Source organism: Ambystoma mexicanum, chromosome 3q (assembly GCF_040938575.1).
Source record: "Ambystoma mexicanum isolate Mex_15411 chromosome 3q, UKY_AmexF1_1, whole genome shotgun sequence".
Taxonomy (NCBI): Eukaryota; Metazoa; Chordata; class Amphibia; order Caudata; family Ambystomatidae; genus Ambystoma; species Ambystoma mexicanum.
The window spans coordinates 194,609,483-194,633,994 of NC_090926.1; the positions used below are offsets into that span (position 1 = coordinate 194,609,483).

Here is a 24,512-nt window from a genome sequence, read left to right on the forward strand (position 1 = left end):
CCGATTAACGGGGACCCATTTTCGGATTCTTCTGTGCCCCTCGAGGGTGATTTTTCATCAAGTTTCTTCTTGAAGAATTCCAGTCGGAAGCTTCAAGGCCTACCCCATGTGGACATGGCAGAGGAGAAGGAAGACTCGACGCCTCTGTTCAGGATTTGTCCAGGATGTGGCCTGCGAAACATCTACTTGGACGATGGGCATTCTGTGTGCCTCTGCCTGCATTCCGACCAAACGCACATGGAGGATGACTGTTTTGCCAGGAGATGGTTCCCCGCACCATGAAGGATCGGTGCAGGCGTCTCACGGAGTGGCTGCAGTCCAAGACCCCTGCTACAGGTGAGTCCCGGCAGCATGCCTCCCCCAGCTACAAGAAGACATCTGAGCAGCCTTATAAGACCTTTGAGGGCACCCCAGCGACGGAGGCCCAACAGAAGGCCAAGCACCAGGGGTCCGGGGGCACCGGGAGTGATGTTGCAACGGGCTTCCTGGCGGCCAGGGTGTGCACAGCGTCCCGGCACCTTCGACCACGAGCCAACGCTCCGGTTCAGCGACGAAGAGTAAGTCTGACCACCCGGGTAAGCTTCAGGAGAAGACCCGGACAGGCCTGTCGGAGAAGGCCAATGGGGAGCGGGGTGCAGGCCCTTAGCTCGACAAAGGTCGTGCAGGCCCTTAGCTCGACAAAGGTCGTGCAGGCCCTGATTCACCCAGCAAAGCCGTCCATTGAAGGCGTGGTGGCGTCCCTAGCGAAGGATGCGGGTTCGCAGGGTACGGACACCAAGATGAGTTTCCCTGCCTGCCAGGAGGGAATCGTCGTCCCAGCTCGGAGAAGACGCCGGAGAAGGTGATGCCAGTCATCTTGCCGAAACAATCTCGCCGAAACAATCTCACCTGGTCGAACAGAAGGGGGGTGGGGGAAGTGGGGCCACGGTAGTCCTGCAGGCCACGGACATCTCCTCTGAGGAGGAGCTTTCTACTCTCCAGACCGTTTTGGAGAAGAAATTCATTGAGGCCAAGCCCTACAGGAGGGACCCTGTTGAGGGAGACGTCGAGAGTGGCGACGAGACCGACGAGGAGCAGACTGTGGAGGAGTTTGAGAACCCTACACCGCTGCCACCGTTCTCCCGCCTACGCCACCTCAGCAACGACCTCAACCCCCAGCTGACATTTCGGTGGACATCCTCCAGGCACTCCACACCTTGTTTTCGGATGAGGATGCCCCTTCTGCTGACAGAGGATCTTGCTGCGCTGGTAGATCTCGCTGCACCGGGGCCATCAGGTGCGCCCCCTACCAAGAAGGAGAGTTTACCCTCCAACGCTGTTTCACCAGTCGCCTCTCCCCTCCAAGGGAGGTTACAGATCCAGACACTACAGGCACGGGTGACGGCGGGTTAGGGGGAGACCTGTCTCCACCGCCCAGAGCCTCCCCGCCCGATGAGATGGGCTCGTTCCATGCCATGATCTCTAGGGCCTCCGACCTGTTTCAGCTGACCCCTGAGGAAAAGAGGGGTTCCTGTACCAACACCACGAGGCAAATAGTGCTGTCGATCCCTCTGTTGCATGACATTTGGGATGAGGGGATGTCCCTTATGAAGAACCCCTCCTTGGCGAAGAGGGACCAGGACAAAAAAGTACAGGGTGCCGGACTCTGCACCCAGGTGTTTAAGGTCCCAGCCTTCCCCGGATTCAGTAGTCTCAGCGGCGGCGAGGAAGAAATCCTCTGGCTCTGCGGCGTCAACGACCTCCTCTCCCCCGGACAGCGAGGGGAAGAGGTTGGACACCATGGGACGAGTCATCGCATCAGCAGCGATGACCATCAAGGCAGCTAACGCCCTCGCCATCGTGGCACGCTACGACAGGGATCTCTGGTTTAAGATCACTCCCCTCCTGGACTGCCTTCCCGAAGACGAGCGGAAGCTTTGGAGATCCTGCAGGAGGGCGAGGTGGCATCGGACCATGCCATCACAGTGGCCACGGACATTGCCGATACAAGTTTCCTCCAAATGGGCAAGAGCATTTGACATCACACAAATCAATGGAGCCAAAGCCGGTGGCCTAGCTTTCCCATATATTTCTGCCAAATCCTGGAACGCGCTACCCACAGACATCAGAGCAGAAAACTCGCTCACTGCCTTTCGAAGAAAACTCAAAACCTCTTTGTCCTGCACAATGCAACTATCGTTAACTGTCACTAAATTCTTTGTACAATATTACTTGTCTGTAATTTTATTTCTGATGTTTGTTAATCTGCTTAGAATCACATGCTGTGCATAGGTCCGACATCCAGTGGTCACTGCGGAGTATTGCATTTTGTTTTTTGTAGTCGAAAAGGGGACGTCGACAAGGCGTGTCTGTAACACTATCCCTATAGTGACGTGCGTTGTACCCACAATCCCTCCCGCGTCGAGGTCCCTCTGATTGTTTTTTTCCGCCCAGCTTATGGTCGCCTTACGCGGAGCTCCTAGAGAGACATTGCTAAACACTTACTACGGACCTCGGTCCTTTATATATACTTATAGTTAAAGATCCCTCCCCTCGACGTTAGCTGTGAAGCTGTTTCTCCGCCGAGCAAATTTTCGAGGGGCTCGGCTCACACCCTGCTTATGGGGATGAACACCCCGGCGACAAGGACGCACACAGACCCCATAGGCTTAAGCACACAACCCACGGCTCTTCTTCGTCGAGGACGAAGGATCCATCAGCGCCGAAGGGGACGCAGGGCACTCCGGCGTCTACCTCAGACCGTAAGGGTCTCAAGCCCCACCCGCAAACGCAGCCGCGACCAGCGATTGGGCTTTCATCTAACACGGGCGCTACCTCAAAAACATCCGACGTAACGCTCCATAGAGCGGCCGTCGAGAAACAACGCGTATCGCAGGCAACGTCGACTCCAGAACCCTCTACTGACTAACTCGTTGTCGAGAGCCTGGCGAGAATTGTTTCCGAGGACAAACTTAAGCGGACGACGAAACAGACGTCGAATACCGCACCAAAAGATATAGAAACGCCGAAAAAACACAAAAGTAGCCAGGAACTGCCCCCTTCATCTAAGGGCACTTCTGAACTACCGGAGGGCTTTTCTGAGGGCGACAAACCTTTCGTCGACGTTGTGGGAGCGTTCGAAGCGTTTTGAAGGTGAAAACACTGATTTCCCCCCTCTAGACTATTCAGGGGTTCCCCATGAGACCCTTGAAAGACTCCATTCTTGTATGGAAAAAATGGAAAGGTTTTTGGGTAGCCAAAACCCACCCACACCCAAAAGACCAAGAGAATGGACCCAGGATGACCCTAGGGTCAAGATTCCTAGGCTGTTCCCTCTTCTACAGACGCATATGACCTCACTGAAGAGGAGCAATACCTCCAGGAAGATGAGGAGTGTTTGGGTGGAGAGGAAGAACATGAGGAAGAGAGGTTTGAAGAAGACCCTTACACTAGTGCAGGAGCTTTTGAAGATGATACAGCTACTTCACAGCCCTGGCACTCCCCATCAGTGCAGCCTTGGCAATCCCCATCAGTGCACTCAGACCCTGATGTCTTTCAGCCTTCTCCTCCCAAGGACTCACCTATTGGAAACACCTCCCCCATAGATGACCAACCTTCACTTAATGCACTGTTGCGCAAGGCAGCAGCGCATTTTGAAATAGACACAGGGGAGACTCTTCCGGACATAGACTTTGTAGAAAGAGTTATTAAAGAAAAAGCCCCGGTCAGTCAGTCTATTCCGCTCCTGGCTTCTATAAGGAGAAGAATAACTCCTTCCCTTTCCAATCCGGCCTTAGTCAGAGGGGTCAACCCTCGGATAGAAAAGCTCTTCAGCCCTTCGTCCTCGGACCCTTTGTACATTAGGGGACATTCTATTCCGGACTCCCTTGTAGTGACTAATACAAGAAAAAGAGCGGGGATACCACTATCTACTAGTGAGGCACCACCTGACAAAGAGGGCAAGAAGCTCTATGCACTTGGGAAGAGAATCACGACCTCTGCCGCCTTCTCAACCAGGATTGCAAATAACAATTCCCTACTAGCTAGCTACGCAGATGCACAGTGGAGCAAGCTGCGCAGCGAAGCAGAGGACGCACCAGAACCCCTGCGTTCACGCCTGCTAGCTATAATATCAGAGGGAACTCTTGTAAACCAGGGCATCGTAAAGAACTCCTTAGATGCCGCAGAGACAGCTGGCCGTTCCCTGGTTCAGGGAATACTTCTCAAACGCCATGTCTGGTTGCGCAATTCGGGTTTTAAGCCGGAAACACAGGCTTCCCTGATAAATAAACCCATAGAACAAATACATCTGTTTGGAAAAGCAGTTGATGAGACCCTAGAACATGCGAAGAAGGAGTTTGATACCATCAAGACTCTTGACCAAATTTCTAGGCCACCTAACAGACGCAGCTATGGCAATAAACGCTCCTTTCGTGGCCAACGCCAGCAACAAAGCCAACAGCAATTTTACTCAGCTACCAACTGGCCCTCGAACCAAAGCACCCAGTTCAGTCAAAGAGGCCAACGTCGTGGCAAAGGAAGAGGGCGCGGCTCCAGTCCCAAAGGCCCCACGCCCAATACCAACAAATGACCCGAAGATTCGGGTCCCCTCCCATGCATCACCGGTCGGGGGCCGGCTAACATCGTTCCTTTCAGCATGGGAGGGAATAACGTCAGAACGCTGGGTATTATCCACCATAGCCCACGGATACTGCATCGAATTCAACGGTTCCCCGAAATACAGACCCCCACGGAACCGACGCATGACACCGGAACACCTCACTATTCTTCAAGAAGTAGAAGAGCTACTGAAAAAAGAAGCTATAGAGGCTGTCCCCCTATCTCAGGTAACAGAAGGTATTTATTCAGTGTACTTCCTTGTACCCAAAAAGGATTTAACCATGCGCCCTGTATTAGATCTGCGTCCAGCGAACAAGTTTGTCAAACCCCAAAGGTTTCGTATGGTGCTCTTGCAGGAAGTAATCCCACTGTTATCACAGGGGGATTACATGACAACACTAGACATGAAAGATGCATACTTTCATATTTTAATGTTGTCAGCGCACAGAAAATACCTCAGGTTCAAGATAGAGAACAAACACTACCAGTTCAGAGTACTACCCTTCGGGATAGCATCTGCACCAAGGGTATTTACGAAAGTACTGGCAGTGGCAGCGGCCCACCTGCGCAGGTTATCCATCCCGGTATACCCTTACCTCGACGACTGGCTCATAACAGGGGATTCTTACGAAACATGCTTCTCCAATACCCAAAAGACCGTAGACCTTTTGTCCCAACTGGGCTTCTCCATCGAAAAGAAGTCCAGCTTAGACCCCAGCCAAATCAAACAATTCCTAGGGGCTCCAATTCGAACAAGGGACGGCCTCGTCTTCCCCTCCAACGAGAGGGTCCAAAACATGCTGTTTCAGATCCCCTGTTATGTGGCAGGTCGAGAGGTGACGGTACGCATGGCAAAGCGCTTGCTAGGGATGATGGCGTCATGTATTTATTTGGTACCTCACGCGCGCTTGCGCCCAATGCAAGAGTGGCTTTGCAGCCAGTGGTGTCAGGCCAGCGGACAATGGGACGATCTAGTGGTGGTCTCGCAGGCCTTGGTTCTCTCGCTACGGTGGTGGACAAAGGAAAACCTGTTATTAGGGAAGACTTTTGCCACACCCGCAGTGGAAGCCACTCTAACCACAGACGCATCCCTTACAGGGTGGGGGGCTCACCTATCCCATCAGACTGCTCACGGAGTGTGGACTCCGAGTTTAGCATCCAAGCATATAAACCTGCTGTAACTACTAGCGGTGTTCAAAGCACTGAAAGCCTTTCAGGAACACTTACAAGGAAAGACAGTGATGGTCCTCACAGACAGCACCACAGCCATGTACTACCTCAACAAGCAAGGGGGCACTCACTCTCCAGGACTGTCCAAGCTGTCCCAGAATATATGGAAGTGGGCTCTCAAACACATGTTCCTACTATCACAACATGTACCAGGGGAACTCAATCTGCTAGCAGACAAACTCAGCAGAGACTTCCCCCTGCCCAAAGAGTACGAATGGCAATTGCACGAAGACATCGTCTTAGACGTCTTCACGCAATGGGTTTTCCCGGAAATAGACCTGTTCGCAACCCTGGAGAACTCACAATGCCAAAGTTAAGCTTCCAGGTACCCCCAAAACCAGTCCAAGGGGAACGGTCTGTCGATGCAATGGTCAGGGAAATTTGTTTACGCCTTTCCCCCCGACTCCCCTCCTTAACAAAGTGGTGCACAAGATGCACCAAGAGCAGGTTACCATGATTCTAGTGGCCCCAATGTGGGCCTGGCAGCCATGGTTCGCTCACTTGATGGAGATGTCCCCATCTCCCCCAATGAAACTTCCCTGCCCGTACAACATGCTGTCACAAGACAAGGGCAGGACACTGCATCCATGCCCTCAGACCATGAACTTAGCAGCCTGGCTCCTGAGATCATAGAATTTGGACATTTACATCTCCCTCAAAGATGTATGGACATCCTCAGGGAAGCAAGAAAACCTAATACTCGCCACTGCTATTCTAGCAAGTGGAAAAGATTTGTCATCTGGTGTAGAAGTAAGAACATCAACCCGGTTGACTGCTCTGCCACTAACATTATTCTGTACTTGACCCATTTACTGGATTCAGGTCTAGTGTTTAATTCCATTAAAGTCCACCTAGCGGCACTTTCTGCATACACCACTTCCCAACTTAGTGTCGTGGTGGAAGATACCAGTTATCAAGGCCTTCATGGAAGGAGTAAAGAGCATACACCCCCCGATAGCTAACCCAGCTCCCGGATGGGACTTAAACGTGGTACTTTCCAGACTCATGGGCACTCCTTTCGAACCCATGCACAAGGCAACTCTTAAAAACCTCACTCTTAAGACTGCTTTCCTAATAGCTATCACCTCCATTAGGAGAGTAAGTGAACTACAGGCTCTTTCTGTACTAGACCCCTTCGTAACAGTTCACAAGGATAAGGTGGTTCTTCGCACACACCCAAGGTTTGCACCAAAATTCATCTCGAAATTTCATGTAAACCAATCTATAGAACTACCAACGTTCTTTCAAAACCCTTCCAGCTTGGGAGAAAAAAGTCTGCATACACTAGATGTACGCAGAGCTGTCATGTTCTACATGGAAAGAACCAGAACACTGAGAAAGACTAATCAGTTCTTTGTCTCGGTGGCAGCAGGAAGAGGAGATGCTGTCTCGAAGTCCACTATATCTAGATGGATTGTACAATGCATCACTCTCTGTTACACTCTTGCTAAGAGAGAACTACCCTTCAAGCCAAGAGCACATTCCACTCGAGCTTCCATAGCATTCATTGCAAATGTTCCCCTTGAGTCCATCTGCAAAGCGGCTACCTGGAGTTCTGTGCACACCTTTACAAAACACTACTGTCTAGATGCACACTCTAGATCTGACTCCCAGGTGGGACAGGCAGTATTAAGACATCTTTTCTCTACTGTTCCTTATCATAACCCACCGCCAACTCCGGGTACTGCTCGCTAGTCTATGCACAGCATGTGATTCTAAGCAGATTAACAAACATCCGAAGACAATGCATTACTTACCGTAAAAGCATTTCTGATGGTTATATCTGCTTAGATTCACATGCACCCACCCTTCCTCCCCGCTCGGATGGAAGGAGCATAGACATCCTTTCATATATTTCTCTTTTCTGTACTCACTCACGTATAGAAGGCTCCCTCAGGGCAGAAAAATACAAACAGAGGGACCTCGACGCGTGAGGGATTGTGGGTACAACGCACGTCACTATAGGGATAGTGTTACAGACACGCCTTGTCGACGTCCCCTTTTCGACTACGAAAAACAAAATGCAATACTCCGCAGTGACCACTGGATGTCGGACCTATGCACAGCATGTGAATCTAAGCAGATACAACCATCTGAAATGCTTTTACGGTAAGTAATGCATTGTCATATGTTCATTTATATGTAACTAGGCTATGTCTGTAACAAGTGCCACAATGCCCTCGGGCTGTTTGCGCGCTTTACAAATATGAATAAATAAGGTGCAATGGCTGTTGACCCTGAAGATCGCAAGGGTGAGGTCCATCAAGTCCCTTCTCGGCATGTCGTCATGCATATACCTTGTTCGACTGTGCAGGCTGCAGATGCGGCCGCTGCAAGAGTTCTTTGACGCCCGTTGGATCCAGGTATCGGGAACTTCGAGGGCAAGATCGCTCTCGACACGAATTTGTCGAGCGATATTGTGGTGGGGTGTCCACGCGCATCTGTTGGCGGGCTTGGACATCCATACCCCACCTCATCTGGACTGTCACGACGGATGCCTCCCTGGTAGGATGAGGTGCACCCATTGGAAGACTCCACGCAAGAGGCCTGTGGCTAACGGTGGAGAAGTCGTTGCATGTCGACGTACTGGAGCTACGGCCAGTGTTTTGGGCCCTCAAGTCTTTCCTTTCGTCCCTCAAGGGCAAGGTGATACGTGTCTTGACGGACAACACCACCACGATGGTCTACATCCGGAGGCAGGGGGCACCAAATCCCCAGCACTCTGCAGAGAGGCGCAGGACCTGTGGCACTGGGTCGTTGCCCTGGGGATGTTCCTCCCGTTTCATCTGGCAGGAGTAAAGAAAATCCTTGCTGATTCCCTCAGCATGGAGCTGCGCTCGTGCCACGAGAGGGGTTTCAGCAGGACCAAGTGGATCTTCTGTTACGACGATGGGGCAATCCTTAGATCGATCTGTTTGCGACGGCGACCAAGTGCCAGAGGTTTACCAGCAGGTTTCCCCAGCTGGGGAGCATGGGGATGCATTCTCATTCCCCTGGGACTGCCTGTTTCTCTGTGTTCCCCTCATTGCCGTTGCTTCTGCGACTCATCAATCAACTCACCGGCGTCGCTGAGATAGATATGGTGCCTGCACCTTCTGAACTTGTCAGCATCCCCTCCAGTCAAGCTTCTGGTGGTCGCAGATCTTGTCGCCAAAGGAGGCGCGATCCTGCATCACAACCCAGGGTCGCTGAACTTGCAGGCCTGGCTCCTGCAGCGCTAGAGTTTGGAGGATACAAGATCCCGGCAGACTGCAAGGAGGTACTTGCCAAGGCCAGGTCTTTGTCTACACTTAAAGGCTACGGACATAAGTAGGAGTTTTGCCGTCTGGTGCCGTGCACAGAAGATAGACCCTCTATGGATTACGGCTCCTCAGGTGCTGCCGTATTTGCTGTCGCTGGCCAAGGCAGGACTGGTGCATACTTCAAGGTTCATCTGGTGGCTATCTCCCGCTACACCAGAACTTCGGGACGATCGTCGCTGTGGTCACACCGCCTGGTCAAGGAGTTCATCAAAGGACTTTTCTGTTTGTTCCTGCCGGTGAAGGCTCCGACCCCGGTGTGGGAGGTCAATGTGGTACTGACTAGTCTCATGGGTCCACTGTTCGAGTCTATGCATTCTGCACCACTGAAATTCTTATCGTGGAAGATAGCATTTCTTGTGGTCATCACATCCGCACGACGAGTTGGAGAGATCCAGGCCCTCTCTTGTTAACCACTGTATTTAACATTTCACAAGACTAGGGTAGTGCTACGGACGCACCCCTCCTTCATGCCCAAGGTGCCATCTGACTTTCATCTCAATGAGCCCTTGGTGTTACCTGTTTTCTTCCCGTCTCCTTCATCGCTGGCTGAGAGGACTTTGCAATCGCTGGATGTGGCTAGAGCGCTGAAGTTCTACGTGGACTGCACAAGAGTTTTCGGACGACGTCACAGCTGTTTGTGAACTTTGGCCCTGTGAACCAAGGGAAGGCCCTCGCCAAGGCTTCCATTCCAGGTGGCTCTCCGGCTGCATCACCCATTGTCATCGGTTGCCATACCGACTGTTGCCTGGCTGTCCGAGAGTACATGCGACCAGAGCGATCGCTGCAACTATGGCGTTCCTGTCTGGTTTGCCCCTGCTGGACATCTGCAGGGCTGCTACGTGGAGGTCGACGCACACCTTCACAAAGTTCTACTGCGTCGACAGGGATTCCAGGGAGGAGTCCAGAGTCTGCCAAGCAGTGCTGCGCAACCTGTTCGCTTGAAGGTGAGCCTGGTGAGGAGGTAAGAGATGCTTAATGTTGAGCCTTGCCACCTCCGGTGGTTGTGCATGTGTACTGCTATGTATTCTTTATTCATGAGCAGGTGAATCCATTCCAGACCCCATGCTGGAGAAGGAACAAGTTGTTCTCCAGCATGGGTCCGGCATGGATTCACATGTGAACCCTCCAGTCTAGCCATCTGTGGCTCTTCTCTTGGTCTTACTGCCACTTTACGTGCTACCAAATCTGAAGATGGCTGCCAGAAGAGGGGCTTAGGTTGAGGGCAGTCATTGGCTGGGGGCAGTATGACCCAGCAACCAGTGATTGGTTGTTAGGAGAAAGACAGTTCAGAAGTGAAACTGATTTTTTCTTTACCGAGGATTCCCAGCCTGACTGGGAATATTCATGAGCATGTGAATCCATGCCAAACCCATGCTGGAGAACAGTTACAGGTAAGTAACTTGTTCCTTCCCTAACTCAGCTGTTAAATTCAGGAGTGGTTTTCAATTCTTAGTCCATTTAGCTGCGCTTTCGGCGTACATGTCCCAGAGCAAGGTTTCATAGTGGAACATTCCTGTAATTAAAGCCTTTATGGAAGGGTTAACGAGACTTCATCCAAATGGATTGTGTCCTCCCACGTAATCCTCATCTTAGATATTTGTATCTTCTGCTTTGAAATATTTTTTCAGTAGAGGGCGCTGTCATCCGTAATATAAAGGGCTCGATCCGCGCCTGTTGGCTCCAATTCAGTTTTTCCGATAGCTACTGCTTTGTGTCACAAACTGCTTCAGTTTTTCTGCAGAATGTCTTCCTCGTCGAATCCTTCCACCAGGGACGTCATTTAACCAAAATGCCAGGGGTAGCGGAAGTGGCATCACACGACCCTTAACGCCTGATGACATCACAGGAAGTGATTTTGACCCCACCCGAAGTGATATCGCGGGAAGCGATGGAACACAACCTTTAACCTGTTGACAAAACAGGAAGTGGCATCACATAGCATGTACACTACGAAAAATACGGTTACGATATCACTATAATGTGATGTACATTTCATACAAGAATGGATCGCCATATGTATCGTTAAGATCAGTGTGTATAGGCCCATATTACCAAATTCATGACCAAATGACCACGTCCATGACCAAATGATGTGTTATTATATAGCACTTGCTTAAGCGCTTTATATAGAAAAAATATACACCCAATATCACCCAACCTGTGTTGGTACTAATTTATCGACCTCCGAAGGATGAAAGGCTGAGTTGAGGCGTTTAAGAACAGACTAAATCAGTGACTCGCCCTCTGAAGTGTGCCTGAAATAAACCTTTAATGAGTCTAGCAATGATTGTATATAATTCCAGAAAGACACATTTGGTATTCCTATTCTTTCTTATTTAGGGTCAGTGCTGAAAGTGTTAGACTTGTGGCACTCCTTTTTATTTTTTTATTTTTTTTTAAAAAAAATGTAAGGGGCCTGAACAAGAAAGCCAGCCACTCCAGAAGTAAAGAGCCACATGGTGCTGGCCACAGCCCAGGAGCTTGCATTACAAAAACATTTTGAGGTTGCAAGGGAGACCTCTGAGATCGCAGTTGCGACCTCTGGCGACCCCAAAATGACATCCCTGCCTTCCACGCCCCAAAACTGGCTTTAAGAAATAGAAGTGTGGGAAGATGTCCACCCAAACCGCCCCCCCCCCCCACATGAAAAGTACCTCTGGTGTTTGAGTCTGGACCATTGGGTTGACGAGTGCGGTTCCTGGCAGGCTTTGACCAACAAGGCTCTTAAGGAACGTAGAGGTAAACTGGCAGTGGGGGAAGGAATCCTTTAAGACTTCTTTGAGAAAGAAAAAAGAAACTAGAGAATAGAGTGAAAAATCCCAGCGTAAGTCGAAGAGATCGAGATATCGTTCGAGGAAATCTTCCTCTTTGTCTAAAAAATCGAAGAAAAGACACCGATCTCCTTCGTCTTCCTCGTTGGCTGACGCAAGGGTCATCCCATACCCTCCAAAACATGATTCCCTCACAAAATGGGAGGCCTTAGGGTTTTGATGAACATTTTCGAGAACGCAGCCCCACCCCCCCTCTCGAAAAAGCCGCGTGGAGACAATGCCCCATCTCACTCCAAAAGTGACAGGGGGAGGTCAAAGACAAGACGCGTGAAATCAGACAAGTCGTCGAGGGTGTTGTCGGAAGAAATGTCCCGACGCCTCATAAAGAAAGATCAGACCTACCGGTGCATAAATCGGATGTGACTAACAAGATGGTGCCCGGAATCCACCCGCCATTGAAGTCTATGTCGAAGGATACTTTGCATCTGTCGAAAGCGCTCTCGAAGCCGACTTCGAAGATGGCATTGACAACTTCCTCGACTGCATCGAAGGCTCCTTCAACATTGTCGAAGCCAGTGACGACATCGACACCTTCAACGCCATTGTAGAGGACAACTTTAATTCCGCCACCAAAATAGTCACCTTTGTCAAGGCCGATGCATATTGAGTCCTACAGAAAGATATACCAACCACGATCTAGACAAGACTTTTTCAGGTCTGTGGTCCATTTGAGGAGCATTCCTCTGAAGAGGACATTAATCCAGCTGGAGTTAAATTTGGGACTAGAGATGTCCCTGAAGAATCAATAGACCCTAGATCGAAGATGGCTGACCTGTAGGAATGCCTACAAACAGCCAGTGGCCTGGATACTTCTTCTGAAGTAGATTTTGATGGATCCGACCCTGCAGACGATGCAGACTCTGGGTACAGAAATTTGATGGAATAGTCATTTAGTTTATGGGATGGAAAATTAGTTCCCCTAATTTTGATCAAGATGACATGAGGGCTCAAATTTTTCAGATGGTAACCAAATTTCAGAGTGCCCAAAGTCTTCCGGCCTTGGATTTTTTAATTTGGATTTTTTTGGGGTTGCTCGGCCTCATGACTTCCTGCATTTTTCTGGTGCCAGAATCCCACCTGAGAATGAGATCCCTTCAATGGGCTCTCGGAACACAATTGTCCCAATTCTCAGGAAAGATGTCAGACCGACTTCAGTCTCACAGGATCTTCTGTGGTGGGCCTGTGAGGAAAACATTCTGAAGGGAGAACCTTTTTGGCAACCATGGCCGGAGTAGTGATGGACGCCTCACTCACGGGATGGGAAACCCACGCCAGTGATCTGACAGTCAGTGGTCATTAGGTCTCCATTGGAGTCCAAACTACGTTACATATCAATATTATGGAGCTGAGGGCAATCAGACTAGCTCTGAAGGCCTTCCTTCCCTCTGTACGGGGAAAGAATGTCCTGATAATGACGGGCACTACAGTGGCCATGTACTACCTCGAGGTGGTGTAGGGTCAATACCACTGTGCAGAGAGGCAATGCAGCTCTGGTATTGGGCAATTCAAGAAGGAATCTCCATATTGGCGGTTCACCCAGCCGGGGAGGAGTGCATGGCGGCGGACGCTCTGAGCAGTCTCCCACGAGTGGGAACTAGCTCAGGAAGTCCTACACTCGCAACAATCTGACCGAGCCCCTACCCGCCAGTTTACATGAGACCGCTAACAATGAGATAAGTAGCCCAGGGTAGTACACGCCCATAGTAATCACTGCCACTGTTAACCTGCATCGCTCATTCAGGGAAGCTCGCAACACTAGCAAACTCCCACTACAGATGTATTTTCAAATCTAGGTATAACAAACCATCAATGACTGTTGCATTACGGATACCTACTGTACATTAGTCTTTGTTTACCATATGCTTAAACCTACTGCACTGTGAAACATGGGCCTTTCGCCCACTAAACAGGATCCTCAATCCTAGGTTTAGGCTCCATCTTTATTATACGCAGATACCTGCTACAGTATGAAAACCTAGGCCCATTTGTATAGGACTCTCAATTCTAGACCTGGACAAATCGGCACTCTCGCAGCCTACAGTACGTATCTCACACCGCTAGTGTGGACACAGGCTGCAGGCACAGCCATGCATCCATGCATGATAGAATACTGCTACGGCTAAGCACGTCCAGTCTAGCTTCACACATAGCCGTCCAGATTTAAGCACCTGACGTACCTCAACACCTCTGCCACTAGCATACAGCGACCACTGTCCAAAAGGAACCCGGTATAGCTGGCCTCACATACTCTCAACAATAGCAATCTAACTCCAACCCTCAACAGCACCCACGCATGTGTCTGACCTCTCCTGGGCTACTTAGTCGAGCCTTGCCAGCCACCCAAGTCTTAGTACTGCAACATTCACACATGCATCTCCTAAGCTAAACTCCCTAGAATTTCCAACCACATAGACTACGGTCATCAAGAGCGTTCCAACCAAGGGAAAAAAGTGCATTGAGGCCACACAAGTGGGGAAAGAGCGCTATATAAATGGCCAAATACAATACAAGAGATCTTTGCCTTTTGGGGAAACCCCTCGGGTGGATCGGTTTACTACTGTCTCAACCGAAAGTGCGAGCAGTACAGTTCAAGGGAATTTCCTCCAAGAGGAGCTCTAGGAGACATGTTTGTGGTGGACTGGGAGATTCCACTCCTGTATGCGTTTTTCCAGTCCTTGTCATTCCTCATGTGATCAGGAGGTTGAGGATTCAGGAAACGCATGATCCTAATTGCCCCGGATTGGGCCAGGAGAATGTGGTACCCGGACCTTCTGGACAGGTCAATCTGTCCTCTGATGCGTCTTCCACAAAGAGCACCTTCTCTCGCGAGAGGAGGGTTGGGTTCTCCATCTAGAGGTCATGACTCTCAACCTTCACGCTTGGTATCTGAAAGGCTGATCTACAAGGATTGGGAAATACCGGACGACGTAATGGAGGTGTTGCTTTCGGCCATGATGCCAGCAACAAAATCTCTGTACCGTTGCTGTTGGAATAAGTTTGCAACTGGTGCAGGGAAAAGAATGTTGATCCTTTTCAGTGTAAAGCGCTGGCTGTTTTATCCTTTTTGCTTTCATTAGCAAATAAGGGCCTTCAGGTTGGAACCGTTGGGGGCTACTTGGCAGCACTGTAAATCTTTAAGCGCTGGTTAGAAGAATGTTCTTATTTCAAGATCCCACTGTTCACTCCATTTCTAAAAGGGCTAACTAATGTGCTCCCTCCATCTCCTTTTCAGGTTCTGGTATGGGACCTTAACCTGATTTTCAAATTCTTAATGTGTGCTCCATTTGAACCTTTGCACACATGTCCTTTTTTAAGGTTGTTAACCATTAAGACAATACTATTGGTAGCTCTAACATCAGCCCGTAGGGTGAGCAAGTTATAGGCACTTTCATTCAAGCCAACCTTTACCATATTCCACAAGGATAAGGTTGTTTTAAGTGTAAAACCCTCCTTCTTACCAAAGGTAGTTTCGGCCTTTCATATAAGTTAGAAAAGTGTTCTGCCGTCCTTCTATCCTCCACCTCATCCTAGTAAGGAAGAGGAAAGGCTTCATAGGCTGGACCCTAAGAGAGCGTTATATTTTTACATCTCCAGAATGTTAAAGTTGAGAGTGGATGACTAACTTTTTATAGGGGACACAGGCCACAGATTAGGCCAGGCTGTTTCCAAACAGACTTTGTCTAGATGGATCATTCTTACCATATTTGAATGCTACAGACTAGCAGGCAAAGACCCTCCTCAAGGTTTGCATCTGCATTCCACCAGGGGCATGGCTACATCTACAGCCCTTCAAGGGGCGTTCCTTTTGGGAATGTCGGATGCTGCAACATGGGGTCTGGCATGGATTCACATGCTCATGAATATTCCCAGTCGTCGGGCTAGGAATCCTCGGTAAAGTGAATCATTTTCATTTCTGAACGGTTTTCCTCCTAACGATCAATCACTGAGCTCTGGTCATACTGTCCCTAGCCAATGACTGCCCTCTAATCCACTCTGGCGGCCTTCTTCAGATTTTTACCACACGTTCAAGTGTTGGGAGTACTCTTACTTAGCTCTCGCTTTTACTGCTTTTTTTTCCTATTTTTCCGTCAATCGAGCACCTCAGCTCCATCGATCTACCTTGCGACTAAAAGGGCCCTGTTTAACGGATTCTTCAACGCCCCTCAAGGGCAAATTTTGTCAAGTTTCTTCATGGAGGCTTCCAGAAGATTCTTCAAGGCCTACAATGAGTGGATCATGGCGGACGAGAAGAATTCCCCCTCCAAGCTTTGTACCGACTGCAGTATGTTTATATGGATGATAAACCATCCAGTGCCTTTACTGCCTGTACCTGATGCACAAGGAGGAAGAATGTGCATTTTGCTGGGAACTCTTGACTCGGAGTAGACAGCTGGAGTGGCTACAGGCCAAGGCCTCTGCACTGGGTGTGTCCCAGGAGCATGCCTCTCCCGGATCCGGGAATGCTGAGCGGGCTTCCAAGTCCTTTTGAGGGCGCTCTTCCTGCGAGGGTCCAACAAAAGGCTAAGCATCGCGAGTCCACTGCCACCGGGAGCGCCGTTGCAGTGAGCTCCTCGGTGGCCAGGGCATGTCTGACGTCTCCAGTCCAGTCCAATCTGGACGCAAAGGGGCCTGGGAGGGGGCATTCAGGGGTCTTCCAGGGCACGGTTATCTCCTCGGAGGAGTTCGTCTACCTTCGGTCCATCCAGGACGACGAAGGCGACTAGGGAAATGCCGGGGTCACGCCCTATGATGAGGGTGCCGACGACGAAGATACTGTCGAAGGCGATGGAGGGCCTCAGGATGACAAGGCCTTGGCTCTCTTCCTGCGCCCCAGCTTCCTATTCTGCTCTCGCCTCAGCAGCCCCCTATAGACCGCTATGTGGACATTCTCTCTACGCTGCATACCCTGGTATCTGAGATACAGAGGATGCCTGTTAACGCCGACGGCCCCGGTGACGGCTGATCCTCTGGCTGCGCGGGAACCCACAGCCAAGAAGAGGAAGAGGCACCCACTGCCCCCCATACACCCTTCACTGTCCCCATCCCCTCTTCACTGCCACCTATCGCCCCCTGAGGGATGAGATGGATCCTGACACGATGACGGGCACAGATGATGACGGGGGATGGGTGAACTCCGTCGCTGCCGCCCAGATCCTCCCCGCTGGACGAGATAGGCTTGTATCATGCAATGATCTCCAGAGATTCAGAGCTCTTCCAGCTTGCGCCAGAGAAGGGCGGCTTATACTTGCGAGGCGAAGAGAAAGATAATCCTTTCAGTCCCACTCTTGGATGACATTTGGGACGAAGGCCTGACTCTCATGAAGAACCCTTCTACGGCCCGTCTAAGAGGGACCGCCTAGAGAAGTAGTACAGGGTGCAGGATTCTGCGGCCAAGTGCTTGCTGGACCAACCGCCACCGGACTCTGTGGTCTCTGCAGCAGCCAAGTTGTTGGGCGCTTCATCCTCGACAGCGTCCACCCCCTCCGGAGAGGGAGGGGAAGAAGTTAGATGCTATGGCACAACGTGTTATCTACTCTGCAGCGACAACCATCAAGGCCGCCAACACACTCGCTATCGTAGCGCGCTACGACCGGGAGCTATGGTTCAAGTTAGCTCCCCTTCTGGACTTCTTCCCCGACAATAAGAGGTTGTGCAAGAAGGCAAGGTGGTGTCGGACCATGCCATCACGGTGGCCACGGACATTGCCGACGCAGGGTTCTGCCAGATGAGCAACAGAGTTTGCCTTCGTCGTGGCTGGCTTAAGGCCACCAACTTTAGACAGGATGTCCAGACGAGGGTTTTGGACATGCCCTTTGACGGGGACAATCTTTTCGGGAAGGCTGTAGAGGAGTCTCTACAAGCCATCAATGCGGACAGGGAGACGGCACGTGCCCTGGACACGCTACAGCTGCCCTTTCGATCCTCAGGGGGCAAGTCTCCCTGTTCCCAGGAGACTAAGGCTTTTGGAGGATTTTGTCGTTGCCAGGTACCCTAGGTGGGTTGTCGATGTCCAAGGAAGAATTAACCAGCCGTGACGTAGGGCCCCTACCCGTGCACCCCAGTAAGGGGGGCTAGCTTGTGAACTTCATCAGCGTGTGGTAGACCATCTCCACCGACAGTTGGGTGCTGGACGCTCTCGCCCACGGACACACCCTGGAGTGTCAACAGAAGTGTCCCCAAATACCACTGGTGGCCCGTCAGGAAAACCACGTCCCTCAGCTGCTGCTGTAGGTTCGGGTCATGCTAAAGAAAGGGGCGATGGAGATCGTCCCAAATCGGCTGCAGAGTGTACTCAAGATACTTCCTTGTGAGAAGGAAAACCGGGGGCTGCAGGCCCATTCTCGACCTCCGACGACTAAATATATCAAGTCCTAGAAGTTATGAATGGTCACTCTTCAACACGTGCTCGGACAGCTAGAATAGGGAGACTTGTTGTTGTTGAACCTGGAGGATGCATACTTCCACATCCCAATTCACAAGGGACACTGCAAGTTTCTGTGCTTCGTCGTTCAGGGGAAGCATTACCAACTCAAGGCCCTTCCCTTCGGATTGAAGTTGGTGCCAAGAGTCTTCAAGTGCCTGGCGCCGGTGGCGGCACATCTGCGACTGCAAGGGATACACGTCTACCCTTATTTGGACGACTGGCTCATCCGTGCCAGCTCAAGGAGCATTGCTGTCGATCACACGGCGTGGACCGTCCGCCTACTGATGGATCTGGGGTTCCCTTTGAATTATGCAAAGTCCTGCTTGACTCCATCGCAGGATGCGCTGTTCCTGGGATCCCGGCTCAAGTGTCATGCCTGGCGTCTCCATCAGAGGAGAGAGTGGCGGCCATCAAGTCTCTGCTCGGCATGTCATGCATTTATCTCATGCGACCACTGCAGTTGTTCCTTGACACCTGTTGGATTCAGGTGTCCGAAACCTTCCAGGATAAGATTGCCCTCGACGAGGGGTTCAGTTGGCCGATAAGGTGGTGGGGCATGCGCTCTCCTCTGACCGGAGGTGCAGATTTCCAGGTCGCACCACATCAGGAGACTAACGATGGACGCTTCCCTGGAAGGGTGGGGAGCCCACACCGGAAGTCTTCATGCCAGAGGCCTGTGGCTGCAGGGGGAAAAGACGTTGCACATCAACATTCTGGAGCTATGGTCAGTGTTTTGGGCTCTTAAATCATTCCTGCGGTCCCTCAAGGGCAAGGTGGTGCGTTTCTTCAGACTATATCACCACAATGTTTTACATCAGAAGCAAGTGGGGCACCAGGTCTCTGGCACTCTCCAAAGAAGCGCAGGACTTATGGCATTGGGCCATACCTCAGGAGATGTTCCTCATCCCGTTTCATCTGGCAGGAGTCGAGAACACGGTTGCGACTTTCTGAGCAGGAAACTTCGTTCGTGCCACGAGTGGGAGCTTCGGCAGGACCTAGTAGAGAACCTATTCCGCAAATGGGGCAATCCCCAGATCGACTTGTTTGCAACGGCGATGAACACTTAAGTGACGTAGGTTTGCCAGCAGGGGAGCATGGGGGGGATGCATTCTCATTACTTTGGGAAGGCCTCTTTCTGTATGCATTCCCTCAGTTGCAGTTGTTACTTCGAGTCATCAATCTACTCGAGCAGTGTCAGTGCCGGACGATCCTCGTTGCACCAGGGTGGCTGAGGCAGATCTGGTACCCGGACCTTCTCAGCATGTCGGCGGCGCCACCAGTCAAGCTGCCAGTGGTTGCGGATCTTCTCGCCAGGGAAGGAGGCGCCATTCTTCACCACGATCCAGGGTCTCTGAACTTGAAGGCCTGGCTCCTGCAGCACTAGAATTCGGTGGCTACGATCGCCCGGCAGACTGCAAGGAAATTCTCGCCAAGGCTAGAGCATGGTCTACTTTGAAATGCTAAGGGCTCAAGTGGAAGAGATTTGCTGCTTGGTGCTGTTCTCAGATGATCGACCTTCTGAGGGTCAAGGCCCCTCAGGTGCTTCAATATTTGCTGTCGTTGGCCAAATCGGGGCTGGCCCATGCCTCTAAGGTTCATCTGGCCGCGATCTCCCACTACACCAGAGATCCCCAAGATGACCATCCATGTGGTCACACTGATTGGTCAAGGAATTTGTCAAGGGACTATTCTGATCATTCCCACCTGTGAAGGCTCCGGTCCCGGCGTGGGAACTCAATGTAGTGCTTACTAGGCTCGTGGGACCTCAGTTCGAGCCTCTGCACTCTGCATCACTCAGTTTTTCTTATGGAAAACAGCTTTTCTCGTGGCCATCGCCTCTGCACGAGTGGGGGAGATCCAGGCCCTCTCCTGTAAACCACCTGACTTTCCACGAGTCTAGGGTGGTGCTGCGGAGTCATCCCTCCTTCATGCCCAAGGTGCTGTCCCACTTTCATCTAAACAAGCCCTTAGTGTTACCTGTTTTTTTTTTTTTTTTCAACTCCGTCATCGGCTGAAAGGACTTTGCACTCCCTAGATGTGGCTAGAGCGCTGAAGGTTTGTGGCCCGCACGAAGAGTTTCCGGAAAACCTCTCAGCTCTTTGTGAACTTTGGTCCTGTGAACCATGGGAAGGCCCTGTCCAAGGCTTCCATTTCCAGGTGGCTCTCCGGTTGTATCACCCACTGTCACCGGTTGGCAAACCGACCGATGTCTGCCTGTCCGAGAGCCCACTCGAACAGAGCGATTGTTGCTACAACGGCATTCCTGTCTGATGTGCCCCTGCTGGACATCTGCAGGGCTGCTACGTGGAGATCGACGCACACCTTCACAAAGTTCTACTGCATCGACCGGGATTCCAGAGAGTCCAGATTCGGCCAAGCAGTGCTGCGCAACCTGTTCGCTTGAAGGTGAGCCTGGTGAGGAGGTAGGAGATGCTTAGGTTGAGCCTTGCCACCCCCGTGGTTGTGAATGTGTACTGCTATGTATTCTTTATTCATGAGCATGTGAACCCATGCCAGACCCCATGCTGGAGAAGATAAGTTACTTTACCTGTAACTGTTCTCCAGCATGGGTCTTGCATGGATTTGCATGCAAACCCTCCCGCATAACCCTCTGCGGCTTGGTCCTACTGCCACTTTACATGTTACCAAATCTGAAGATGGCTGGTTGAGGGTAGTCATTGGCTAGGGGCAGTATGACCCAGAGCTCAGTGATTGGTTGTTAGGAGAAAGACAGTTCAGAAATGAAACAAACTGATTTTTTCTTTACCGAGGACTCCCAGCCTGGCGACGGGGAATATTCATGAGCATGTGAATCCATGCCAGACCCATGCTGGAGAACAGTTACAGGTAAGTAAATTGTTCCTTACAAAGCATTATTCTCTGGATGCTTCCCATTCTCAAGACGTTGCCTTTGGAAAGGCAGTACTTTATTCTGCCCTGGAAAATCCTTAATATATGTAAATTAGACACCCTCCTCCTATCATGAATACTTCTTTGGGAGTCTTTCAAAGATGAGGAATAAGTTGGAGGACACAATACATTCGAAGAACAAGATATTTACCTCTGGTAACTTTCTTTCGACTGGATGTTCCTCCAACGTATTCCTCATCACCCTCCCAACCTACCCCTCCGTAGAATTTCCCATGCTATTACAGCTTCTGTTCCACCAAGGCTGACTACTATCATGCCCTTATTTATAGGCATCTGGGTTACATGAGGAGGGAAAAACAGAACTGAGGCCAACTGGCGCTGCGCGTTCTACATATATACTCTGACGTTGCCCTCAACGGAGGCCTTCGAGGGACATTGACTCAAAGCCATCGATGCAGGGTGCCCTCTGCTGAAAAAAATTGCTGAAGCTGGACATTACATGTCAAAGATGAGGCATATGTTGGAGGAACATCCAGTCGAAAGACCATTACCAGGGATAAGTAACTTGTTCTACTCAGTCAGCATTCGTCCGCTCCCAGCTTGTCGGCTGCTCAAAGTTTCTTAATCTCTTGCGGGTGCTATTTCCTTTGACAGCCTGAAGGCCTGCTTTTGTGGGCCCAGACTGAGGACAAGAACCACGTCCTTGTATGTCGGCAACCATCTTGGAATCCACAGCCACCAATTTTCTAAATGCATTGAGGCCGAGGCCATGTAGGTCCTGTATTATGAGTCTTAAATGTATTCTAATTGGTGGCGCCTTGGGGTATTGTTTGGAAGTGTTGGCGCCACTAGGTGCTTCACTGTGTACATGGGGTTAATTATTACTGTGTACTAGAAGTGGGGTACATTTTGGGTCCTGAGCATGACTGAAGTAATGTATTCTGTTTGGACTGACTGTAACTCTCCACTTATGTTCTCTCTTCCATTGAGTTAAGCCCAACTTCTCTGCCAAAAGCTACCCTTACATTTGGTCTGTTTGATTGGGACCCTGCTTTTCCATTGTCGAACCCCTTACCAGAAGGGTATTGAAAAATCTCCCTCACAATATAGGTGGAAGGCCGAACGCAGTAGGACCTCTTAGCTTGAGCCTTGCAGGGGGGGTAGGGAACCTGGACCCAACTCTGGGACATTCTGGGGATTTGAGTTTTTCATGAACAGTCTTGCTAATGCTCTACATATAAGCTGTAGGAGATTTTTTACAATGTTGATGTGACTTCACCTGGGAGTGAGTTGTGCATTCGTCAGCGTTTTTGAAATGCACATTCGCCACAATTAAATCATGACCAATTCTTCCTTTCAATAAGGTACAAAAGTGCCCCTTAAGGGCTTCACTATTTTGGAACAAAGTTGTATAGTACATCTCTTAAAGCAATTAATGCACATTTTTATTTACGCAGCTCAATTGGCTTAGTGTTGACTTCAACAACTGGAAGGACTGGGAGGATGATTCAGAAGAAGACCTGTCCAATTTCGATCGCTTTTCTGAGGTACGTTTTCCCTCTACATAAGCATCTGGTAAAAGTGTTTGCAATTAATTCATTTGACTACTATGTGTTCTCTGCCCCAATTGTGAGTACTATTTGTTACTCCAATGTCCATATTTACATCCCATCCATTAGGTACTCTGCCATGTAGTGTTTAGGTGACACTACTTTTCAAAACATTTGAACTCCTGCACATCCTGTCCGCTGCATGTTGTAATTGTTTATTTGTAAAGCACTTTTCTGAGGCCTGTGGTATCTGCTTGGATCACATGCTATGCATAGGCCGATGACTAGTGGAAGCCGCAGAGTATTAAAGTTTTCGAAACTCGAAGGGGGGGGTCGACGGTGCGTGCAAGTAATTGTGTGACGTTCACTGTACCCGTGGTCCTTCACGCGTCGGTCCCTCAGATTATTTTCCGCTATCATAGTCGGACACTAATCGAGGAGTTCCTTTTTGGCTAACGCCATTTATTAACAACGAAATTAGAGCTAGATACTCTTTCTGTCTTTTATATTACCAATTATCGACTAACATCTGCAACGGTTTCAAGGAAAACGCTGTTGAACGCAGAATTTTCCTTGATGGCACTCCTGTGGCCTTGGAATGGTGGGGGGTGGACTTATCTTGCGCTACGAAGAGTGCATGTTTCCCCTTTTTCCATTTATTTTCGTCTAGCTGCTTTCCCAACTAGTCATGGAAAATACTCCCTTTAAATTTTGGCCCAATTGCAACAAGAAATGTCCCTGGAAGGACAAGCACCGGGTGTGCAATCTGTCTTCCAAGGGATCACGACGAGGTCCACTGTAGAGCTCGTCAGCTTTTCAAATCCATGACCCTAAAGGACCGAAAAACACCTTCGGCCCACCTTGCCATGCAGGCCGAGACCGCCATGGACATGGAGGGTGAATCCAGAGATGGCAGCATCAGCGTCTTTTTGGACGACAAAGGCGATGGGGAACCTTCAGATACCCACGTGCTAACACCCCTCCCCATCAGACAGGCTGCCGGTGCTGTTAAGAGGACGACACCCAGCGGCATTAGCACACACAAGTCATCCCACACAAAGCACATACCCCAAGACTGGAAGTAGACTATGACAGTCTACACGACCGCACAAGGTGTCGAGGGGTAGGTCCACTAGCTCTGTCCTCTGGGCACTCAAGATCACGTTCGCCTTACGATAGGCCCCCAAAGTCACTAGAGAAAGGCGGCGCAGACAGTGTCCCATACAGCAGCCGAAAACAAGAGCGTCAGAAGACGCGGCTCCAGCTCTCCTGTCTGCCGAAATTCGACAATCCTCATTAACGTCAAACGGCAACAAAAACACGCAGACTTCGAAAATGTCCCATCTGGTGCAAACACATGGCCCGGGGACACTCCTTAAAGGGAGAACTTCGAAAAAGCACACTTCGGAGAGTCACCATTCCCATAGGGAGAAAGTCAGTGCATCACATAAGGAGAAAGAGACTGTTTGCCAAAGGGAGGTTACTAGAGCTGCAGCTATGAAACACAAAGGGCAGCCTGCTCCACAATTACCTCCCACTCCTGTAACTATACCAAGTTCCAAACAATAGTCTGCTGAGGACATTTGGAGGTGTGTGACGCATGTCCTTTATGGCAGTTTTTTTTAAAAAAAATCCACAGGCAATTTAAAGCATGCAAAACATGCCACCAACTAGTGGCGCCACGTCTTCACAACTCCAGCAAAGA

The 24,512-nt window shown here is 50.3% G+C and overlaps 1 protein-coding gene across 2 annotated transcripts in view; it reads left to right on the forward strand.

Moving 5' to 3' along the window:
• Nucleotides 1-24,512, forward strand: part of PTGES3 (prostaglandin E synthase 3) — a 263,118-nt gene that overhangs the window by 173,827 nt on the left and 64,779 nt on the right. For both annotated transcript variants that reach the window (XM_069653533.1, XM_069653534.1), the window contains exon 5: nucleotides 22,715-22,804. In XM_069653533.1, the coding sequence (XP_069509634.1) occupies nucleotides 22,715-22,804 (90 nt within the window). The remainder of the gene's footprint in view (nucleotides 1-22,714; nucleotides 22,805-24,512) is intronic.